Genomic DNA, 10,228 nt, shown 5'->3' with positions numbered 1-10,228 from the left:
TGTAAAAACACAACATCTGAAAGGAACAGCTGGACATTTTGAGGAATATGTAACTACCACCAGGAGCCAATTAGCTTAGCATACCTGCCTACTAGCACCTCAAAAGCTTACTAATAAGCTCTCTAATAAGCAAATTTCCCAAAATGTTCAACTACATATTCTTTTAAATGTCAGCACTGTATGTACTGGAGTAAAATTTAAAAAAAAGTTAGAATTGAATAAGAACATCTTAAATACTTAATTTTTCACGTGTATCTCAAATAGTTACAGATCTATATCAAAATCCAGATTCAACCATCGCTGGCATAGAAACAGAAAGCCCAGACGTGGGTGTATTATCACCTGCTGCCTTGAACGAAGTCTCCCTCGCCAGCAGCCAGTGTTGGGCAGCAGTGATCAGCTCGGGAAAGTCTTTTCTGGTGGCAGCCACCTCTTCTATCTGGTTCTTCACGGTGGCGAGTACCTGAAGGGAAAAGCAGCGAAGGAACTCAGGATCACACCTGCACTATTTACACTGACGTAATTAGAGCTAAATGAATGAGCGCAACCTTGAAATCTGCAGCCTGATTGCACTGATCAAGGATCTCTTGTCAAGCTGTGCATAAAAAAGGCCGTTTTTACTTCGTATCACTCAAGAGCAGCTACAGAACTGTGCTCAGATTTCAAACAACCCATTGTTTTCCTGTTTACAGAAGAAACTGCATGTTTCAGCATCGTTCAGTGATCCCACAGAAAATCCTGATCTTCTGAGATTTCTTTTTTCTTCCTTTTGTCTACTTGATGAAACACAAGCCTCAGCGGAAGGAAAGGAAGTAAAAGGCTCGCTCCTGCCTGCGCATGCATGCATGCATGCAGCAGACGACATGTTTGCGTTACCTGGTAAAGGGAGCGAACGGTCGGCTGAAAGACCAGGTTGGTGTTGAGGAGGAACGAGCGCAGGAGAGGCTGAGGGTAGGTGGCCAGCTGGGCCAGGATGCCCGTCAACAGCAAGTTGACATGAAGCGAATTAGACAGCATGTTCTCCATACGGGACAACAGCACGCTGACAAATGGACCTGCAGACAGAATAATCGTAAACAGTCTTTTAATCGTGCTCTCCGAGTGTAATTTTTGGTAAATAAAGAAGCTTTCTCTTAACTTACCTGTAAAAGGCACTGAATGGCTTCTACTTGCACTCCCGCTGCAAAACTTAACGGCCCCAAACGGCGACTGCAGTTTCTCCGCTTCTGGCGTCTCAGCAGAGAAGGAGGTGAAGTCCATCTCCTCCTCCTCCTCCTCCTTCTCCTCCTCCTCTGCAGGAGTGACAGGCTTCTTCAACTCCCCATCAGTTTTGACCTGCTTTCCACCTGCTTCAGTATCCAGCGTACGAATGAGCTCCTCGTATTGAGCCAGAAGGTCATCACCCAACTCAGCAGCGGTAGTGTTGTTTTGGAGGTTGGAATTACAATCTGTCTGACCTTTAACCTTTGAGTCCGAGCTATTCTTGCTGTTATCAGCCATCAGAGAGGTTGGAAGTGTTAGACTTAGTCCGTTTTTTAGGGGAACTTCTGCTGAGCCCGGCTGGGTTTCTCCTGATTCAGACCTGCTGGATTTGAGCTTTCCGCGCTCGACATCTCTGGTGTCTTTCTTGGCGACAAGATCGTATACCATGGCGTCGTCCTGGAACTCGTTTTCTTCGATGTATGAGCCTTTTACCAGCATGATGGCGGTTTTCCTCATCTCCTGGATGTGCTGTGGGGGCTCAGCAGGGGGCTGCTGTGGAGGTTTACTCTGCGCAGGGGCCTCATCAGTCTGCACCGGGCACGCGTCGTAACTATCGTCCCACTCCAGCTCCAGCTGGTTGATGGAGGGCAGTTCTGTGTTCGGTGGCGGGCAGGGTCGAGGGCGTGGCGCCAGCAGCTGTGGAACTCTCTTGGGAGCCAGCTGGTTTTGCCGACTCTTCAGCCCCGGCTCCTCGAGGACACCGGGCTGATATTTCTCAGGAGGGGGGTCCTCGCCATCGTACGGGGCTGACCAAACCTGGCAGGCCCGTATGCAGCTGCTGATGCTCAGACGGGCGTCATAGAGGTAATGAAGATAACTGACATCCAGGTAGATTTCTGAGCCGATGGTGCAGGAGTTCCCTGAGCCGTCATCCTCTTCTGAGAAGCTCTCGTGCTCCTCTGGGAAAAAACAGGTGAGAAATGCTGATTAAAGCTGGAGTGCAGCACCTCGGAGCAGCACTCGCACAGAGCAGAACTAATGAGTCTGACACGCAACTACAGGGGATGAAGTGATGTTATACAGCGACACAGCGGGAGATCTCACGCATCTGACAAAACACTCATAATCATCCTGCTATATGTTCACGTCCCAGGTAAATGCAGATCAACACTGTGCGCCGCACACAAAAAGATGCTTAAACAGATTTGGAAAAAGCAATGTTAATAAATTACACCCCTTTTTGTATATTTTGAGTTTAAGCTCTCTAACTGCTGCAATGAATAATTTTCCATTTCCCTCCGTCATGCTCTGTTTGTCCTGTTTGTTTTGACTGCACACCACCATTACCGAGGTTACAACATGCACACACTCAAATGAGGTTATGAATAGTAAAATCCTCTGGATGAATTCCCCTTTGCAGCTGATTTGAAAGCAGCAAAAAATAAAAGCATCTATGAAAGCTGATTACAAATATGGATGAAAGCAGTCATTTGTTCATCTGTAGCACATTTGGGAGAAAAGTAAAAGCATTCAGCAGTCTCACAGAGCATTATTAAAACCAAGGCATCATGTAGCTGGTGGGGGGCTCAGCCAGGCTTATTTAGAAGAGAAACAATGTCAATGGTCATTTTTGTCAGTTGTAATCATCCATCACAGTTTATAGCTCAACTTCCTAGTCCAACTAGTTATTTGCACAGTTTCCCTCTGCAATGACCGATTATTACCAACATTTCTGGTGTGCAAATGTTCTGTTTTACCTCCAAATAAAGTGGTTTAGATAATCTGGCAAAACGGTTGGCTTGTTTACAACCTGCATGCTCGTCCTCGTGTTTCTTGTCTCATCGGACTTCATTATAGCGTTATCTCCCAGTTCCCAGATCTAAGAAATTACTTTGGCGAGCACCATGTTGTCATTACCCACTGAAATGATGTCCAATACTGTAAAACTAAGTTCCAAGCTGTAATAAACCAGACAGAATGTGCCTTTAATGCCCCGTCCCTCTCACCCGTGCTGCTGGTGTTGCTGGGAGTCTCTGCACCCTTGGAAAAGAGGATGGAGTCCAGCTGTCGGAGAGGCGGGGGGCTGCGATCAGGTGAGCAGCAGGACGGCGTTAATGCCAGGATCTTGGCTGCCGACACCGAGTAGCAGTCCCTCTCCCTCACCACGCGTCTCTGACTCAACATCATGTGATTACAGGGGATCAGGTACCTGGGGAGGCAGAGTGGGAACGGATCCTGTTAGGAAAACCAACGGGTGGTCGTAGGAGGGGGAGTGCAGGAGGGAGGGGTGGGCTGACAGATGGTAACACAGGCCCGCATGGTGGGAGGTACAGAGTAAAAGCTCATCATGTCGTAAACCAATTAGATGCACCACGCTTCATCACTGGGATAAGTCAACGTGTGAGCCACTCACCTCAATATGAGCTGCAGCATCACATCTTCACAGTACAAGCCAATGAGAGTGCGGAAAAGTGCCAGAGACACAGTGCCTAGCTGGAGACATGAATAGAAAGACACAACTGAAGGCATTACAGCGACTGACAGACAGATGGACATCCACCCACAGAGCCGTGCCGCTAGCATGGCTAAAAATCTGAGTAAGATAGAGCTAATCAGGAGATTAGTCTTGTTTGCTTTGATTGGACTACAGAAGGTCAAGGAGATTCAATGTTTTTAAAGATTTCTGTAAAGTATGAAGTTTAAAATTATATTCTGTGCATACGTTTTTCCTTCAAAGTTACTAAATTCTGCAGCAGCAAGAGGAGCATGGCTTCCTAAGATGTGCCAAATTTTAAAGGTAAAAGCAGAAAGGAAAATAAAAAAGCGTACTTCAAACAAGAAGGCAATCCAGGTGCTGCAAATGTAAGGACATGTACAACAAACGAGGAGGGAAATATTAAAAAGCCTTTAAATAATTTAAAAAACCAACATGTTTTGACCATTGTAGGTCTTTGTAAGGGCTTTAAACATGTGAAATATCTTAAATCAAGGCAATAAATTGTTGTTCAACCTTTTTTTTTGTCCTTAATTATCATAATACATCTTCATAATCATATGTTATTATAACATCTTACTTTACGTAATGTTTTATATCTTGTTCTGAGTAATCTGACACAAAAATTCCCAGAATCATCAATCATGATCAAAACTCACAAGTACGAAAGTTTTTAAGATAAAGATAACTGTGGGTTCTTTGAGACTACATATTTTTCCTCGTATTTTTTCCTGTTCTGTTTTCAGATAATTTTGCTGAATTGAAGTGATATTTCCCCAAATTTTACTGCTTTTTTTCTTGTTTTTGAGAGCTGATTGTTTTTGCAGCACTAGGAAAATAAAATAGCTGAAATGTGGAATATTTGCATGTCAGTCAATGTTTAATTTGGCTCCAGGTCAAGTATTCAAAAAGCAAACATGTCGCTAATTTTTCACTCAGCTGCAGGTGTGTGAAAGCTGACTGTTAGCAAACACTGGAGGGAACTCCGTGAGGCATTTACACAAACAGCATATTAAACGAGCATATTTTAGGTCTGCCAAAATATTTGAACAAGATGTTCCCACATACATATAGGACTGTGTTAAAACGCTGATATCAGCTGCTTCACTAACCGGCTATATATCTCTGCATCTGAGCGTCACCATGGCAACAATCTGCCAGCTTTGGTGCTGACATTTAAAGTTTCACCGTGGGTCCAAGCCCTCTTGGGTAGTTTTTCTGGACTTATTAACCGCTGAGTCATGCTGACAAGAGAGGACATGCAAATCAAGGTCCGCCCTGGTACCTGGAAGGGCGTGTTGATGCGGCTGACAAGAGTATCTAAAATGTGGACGCTCTCGTGTCGGTGGAGGAGGATGAAGGCGAGGAAGGTCTGCAGCAGGGCCGGCTCGGTGACGCTCCTCAGGAAGAGGTCGAGGTAGGCCGTGGTGGTCATCACCTCCTCGAGGGTCAGCTTCACAGAGGTTGGAAGACAGGAGCGGAAAGATGATGGGCTGTTACGTGGACACGCGTATACTATTCTGACTGCACGCTACACTGTAGATTTATTATTACTGTATGAATTAGCTTCAGCTCTGCACAGATGAAAGCAAACAGAACAATAAAGTATTTCTTATGAATGAAACTATTGTGAAATATTTCCTTTGTTGCCCGAAAGTTAGATGAGAAGATCGATACCACTCCCATATCTGCGTTGTACATACACAGCCAGACGCTGGATAGCTTAGCTTAGCACAAAGACAGCTAAACTAGCTCTCTAAAAAGGTAAAAAGAAATGTAAAAGAAATCCACAACTACCAGCACCTCTGAAGTTCACCAATAAACATGTTACACCAGGTTTTATTAACCCAACAGATTTTTCACCTTTGGACAGGTCCTGGTTAGTCGTTTATTTCTGTTCCTAGCATTTATGCTATGCTAAGCTAACCGTAGCCTGGCTGCTGCTTTATATTGAATGGACAGCAATAGAGACAAATATATCTTCTCATCTAACTTTAGGCATGAAAGTGAATAAGCATATTTCCCTTCTGTAATATGGTGAATGGTAAAATGTCATCTACAACAATAAGTTTAGTTACTGAGGAGCACCAACTTCCTGGAATATACTGTATGCTTGTCCAAATGAGGCATTACATGGAGATGAAGGGGAGGGAGAAGAAGAGTCCCAACCTTGTGCAGGGCCGGGGCCAGGACAGGCACGAGGAAGCCGTTGTAGATGTAGCCAACCAGCTGGTCTCTGATATCAGGGTGGGCCACCTGGGAACAGCCAATGTTAAGACACATGTCAGTCAAGAGCGCAGCCAATCAGACGGTTGCAGCCATTGACCACGTGTGAATACACTTCTCATGTGGCAGAGCCTCGAGCGTGCTGCCTCGCTGCACGTTTTCACCTGAATGACAGCGTTGCAGAACTCCAGCGAGTTGAGAAACTGGACAAGGGACGGCATCTGGAGCCAGTCCTCTTTATGCAGGCAGTGCCACTCCTCGTTAGGAACCTCCAGCTTGGTGGGCAGAGACGAGTACAGGCCGCTCAGCCCCGTGGCCAGCACCTGACGGGAGAGAGGTGCCAGCAACCAATCAGAGGCTGCGTAGCTCAAGGTTTTCACAAATCCTTTCACATAGGTCAAAATCTACAAAACAAATCAGCTCAGAGTGATTTTACATGTTGTGCATGTGTGTATTCAGTGACTTTGGTCACTTTTCCTCTAGCGCCATCTGCTTTGGGTGAAACGTCTTGACAGCTATTAGATGGACTGCTGGGAAATTTGGTCCAAGATCCTCACAGGGTAATTTGCAATAACTAGCTTTTCTTTTAGCGTCATCAAGTCAAAATGCATGCTAGCACACTAAACTACGTGGTACGTAGTGGTAAAAATGACACCTGCTAAACATCAGCATGTTAGCATTGTCACTGTGAGCATGTTAGCATGCTGAAGGCACTGCAGTGCACAGCTGCACAGAGCTAGCAGCAGCAGCTTGAATGTAGACTCTTGTTTTGTTATAAAATCATGCAGAACAGACTGCAGAGCTTCTGTCCATCCAGGCAAATAGACGCCACAGTTTGTCAAAGACGTTTGGTCATAAACTTTTTTTTTTAAGCGCTTAATGCTAATTAATCTATAATGCTATTCAGATGTTAGCCTCCACAGCAAAACTACAGTAAAAAAGGCCCAGAGGATGTTTTACCTGCAGTGTAAAAAAAAAAAAAAAAACACACTGCATGTGATATATACAGTCCAATGAAAAATAATCTGACATAAGTAATTACACAGTGAATATTATGGGCTTCGTTCAACATTAATGAGGCCATGCACTGCAAAAATTATCCAAGCACGGCTTCTCGGCAGTCAGTTTTACTTCCAGCTCCACACAACAGATTTATAATGGTGTTTTCTGCAGAATGCGACGCAAAATACTTTTGTAAATCATTTCTTTTCCACTTTTTCATAATGTAATGCAGAAGTAAGCAGAGCACTGCAGCAGCCTACACATCAGCCGGCCTGTTTCTCCTGGCACAGTCAGACAGCATCCATATGGATTTATGCCTCCTACAGGTCGGCTCTATCAATATTTCAACAGCAAACTGTTTCATTGCCTATACCTTTCCTGTCATAATCATCATGATATGGTAATTAGGTCACTAATTAATGCGTTAATGTCAGCAGGCTTTCCACATAACGAACGATTAAGTATTTACAGGGTAAGATTTCAAACAACAGATCTATAGCACTGCAGTCTAATTCAACTGCAAGATGGGTGCATCATTAGTGTTGCACTGATGCATACATCCTCTATAGGATTATCCTTGTAGCTTGCCAGTGGAATCCATTAAATTCAGACTCTAGTTGCTAAACTGGCATCGCATCAAAAGCTTTTTTTTCACTGTGATGTCTGCAGCTGCGGGTAAATGGCATTATTTACATGGGATTAGCTTGTAGCCGTGCCATAATCTTCTGAATGCCAGACATTCAATGCCAGAGATGTTTCAACCTCGCTTCAAGTGGCTTCGTGAATTCATCTGCATATTTTGGCCTGATTATGATGCCCAGGGTGAGAGAGGTGTGGGATTTTACAGTGGCTGTGGGAGAATAAGGATGAATTGAGCTATCTGGGAAGAAAAAAGAAGCATTGAGTGTGGTGAGATTCACAGAAACCAAAACCCACCAGGTGAGTCAGAGCAAGAGGAAGAGGGAAGGAAAGCAAATTCATCATCTGGGACTGACCGGACAGAAGTAGGTGTTCTCTGCGACGTGTTTGGCCACTCGCTCGTTCTCAGCGGACAATGACATAATGAGCAGCAGTGCATCTCTGGCCTGCTGGCCCACTGTGCCCTCCCTGTGGATGAAGGGGATGAGCAGTGAGAAGATGAGGAAGTTGGTGGCTCCCTGATCCTCGCTGGTGTGGAAAAACAGCTCCAGAATCGAAGGGTCCTTTGCCAGCACGCAGCACAGCTGGTTGAGCAGCAGCACCAGCTCGGCTTCGACCTGCGGCGCAGCCGTGCCCGAGCACGACGACAGCAGCATCATGAGCGGCCGCAGGATGGGCTTGTGATGCAGCAGCGGCTGGTGCGCCTGCCCCACCAGCATCTCGTACATCTTCAGCTGCTCGAGCTTCATGTCGTCTGTGAACTCCCTGCGCAGGCTCCACACGAAGAGACGCTCCATCACATTCTCCATCACCACAAACTCCAGGATGGGGCCCATGGCGCCGGCCTGACCGCTCTCCTCCTCCATCAGCAGGAACAGCATGTGCTCCACATAGTTCTGCACCGCGTTCGCCTCGTCTCCGGGGATGGGGCCGAAACGAGGGCCGCCGCCGGAGCTGAGGTTGATGACACTCAGGGAGGGCGGGGTGGAGCTGCTGCGCAGGGGGTCATGCTTTTCTAGGATCTTCACCACCTACGGTAAGAAACAAGAAGGATATTATTTAAACTGAACACATTATAACCATGTGTTATTGGATTTTCATGCAAAAACATCTGCAAACTTTGCAAAGTAATAAGCTATTATGCTTCGGCTATTATTACTATATTCAAACAGAACAAGACAAAGCCACAGGTTGTAGAATTAGACGTCAAAAACAAACGTAAAGAGATAAGAACAATTTTGGTGGAAAGTTTTAAATAGAGGAGAAAATATTTAAAATCACAGAGTAAAGCTATTGTCACTTTGCCAGCAGAGTATATAGGTTTTCATATTAATCAAACGCTAGATTTCACAAACAAAGCAATGAATTCACTCAGTGATGTGGCTGATGATGATCACAACCTGCCACATTTGCCCAGGTTACAGCACATTTTTTTTTTTTTGGGGGGGGTCAACTCTTGGATCGGAGACTTGCTAAATGCTACTGGAATCAAGTGGTCACTTTAACATGGTGGCACATGAATGCACCACCCAATCAACTGCATCTCCTTTTGAAAAGAGAAAATAAAAAACACAAAATTATTTCACAAAAGTCAGTTTGGAAGGAGACAAATCTTTATCGGTGGGCCACCAGATTAATCCCATACGTGGGAAACACGGCTACACACTGCTGACTGCTCCTCATCGTTACTGTGACCGCTCTGGAGAACACGAAACAAAGAGTGACAGAAACTCAATCAATGAACTCTAAAGAGGAAACAAATTGATTTCAGGGATATACAAATTGTAAAAATGTTGAATATGCTTCCATTTATGTTGACAAAGAGGATCCTAACTTTATCTCTCACATAATGTACAATATAGTCTATAGTATTCTCAGTATTTCCTTTTGATAGCAGGTTTAATCATATCTGTGTAGACGGTGCTTGTAAACCATGTTAAATGAAAACTGATGCATTGAAGGAAAAATCATTCACTCCTTTCTTTAACTTCCAACAATAATGTGGTGCAAAGAGACCCGCAGCACAGTGCAGATAAACTCAGTTTGGTAGGACACAGTGAAACAGTCCTTTGTGTATCCAGTCCCTCCCTTGTGAGTCCGCTGCGTAGAAACCAGAGTCACAATAATGGAGCCAGTGTCCCCAGCCTGCCACTGCTGCCATGACAATAACTGGCTGTGCACAAGAGAACTGGGCATGGCTGATGGAAACAAGAGGACAGAGTTCGTAATCCCTGTCTGAGCCCGAAGGGGCCTGAGGCTCAGGGATCAGTCCAGTTCAGGCTCCCCGGCCATCACAGGGGGAGACAGGAAGTGGCCAGGTTTGAGAATCGCTCCAGGATTTTACTTACCGGACATATGGAGGAGTCAGACTGGGGTTGGGGGCTGCCTGCTGGCAAGTTACTGACACTGTCAAGGCTTACAGACAAGGTTAAAGTTTGTTAAACTGTGATGCCTGGAGTATGAGCATTGTTTGTAAAGCAGCTGCAAGTAAGCTTGAATTTATATTGTAGTTCAGTAAAGCACAGACTGAATGTGACTGATCAGGAGCATCGGGGGGGCGGGTTGTTGGATGTTGGTCGGACAGGAAACGTGGCAGATGTCAAACTGAAGGCAGCATCACAGACTCAGTAAATTATCGGCTGCACAGGCCGTACCAACGCATCT

The 10,228-nt window shown here is 45.2% G+C and overlaps 1 protein-coding gene across 1 annotated transcript in view; it reads right to left on the bottom strand.

Annotated features, from left to right (window-relative positions):
• Window positions 1–10,228, bottom strand: part of fhip1aa (FHF complex subunit HOOK interacting protein 1Aa) — a 32,692-nt gene that overhangs the window by 4,374 nt on the left and 18,090 nt on the right. The window contains exons 4-12 of the mRNA XM_041933765.1: window positions 7,921–8,595; window positions 6,088–6,246; window positions 5,867–5,953; window positions 4,983–5,150; window positions 3,617–3,696; window positions 3,210–3,412; window positions 1,143–2,162; window positions 877–1,055; window positions 343–463 (exon numbers count right to left, since the gene is read on the bottom strand). Coding sequence (XP_041789699.1) covers window positions 343–463; window positions 877–1,055; window positions 1,143–2,162; window positions 3,210–3,412; window positions 3,617–3,696; window positions 4,983–5,150; window positions 5,867–5,953; window positions 6,088–6,246; window positions 7,921–8,595 — 2,692 coding nt within the window. The remainder of the gene's footprint in view (window positions 1–342; window positions 464–876; window positions 1,056–1,142; window positions 2,163–3,209; window positions 3,413–3,616; window positions 3,697–4,982; window positions 5,151–5,866; window positions 5,954–6,087; window positions 6,247–7,920; window positions 8,596–10,228) is intronic.

The sequence above is a fragment of the Chelmon rostratus genome, chromosome 3, assembly GCF_017976325.1.
Source record: "Chelmon rostratus isolate fCheRos1 chromosome 3, fCheRos1.pri, whole genome shotgun sequence".
Classification (NCBI taxonomy): Eukaryota; Metazoa; Chordata; class Actinopteri; order Chaetodontiformes; family Chaetodontidae; genus Chelmon; species Chelmon rostratus.
This window is presented reverse-complemented; position numbering and strand designations above follow the sequence as displayed.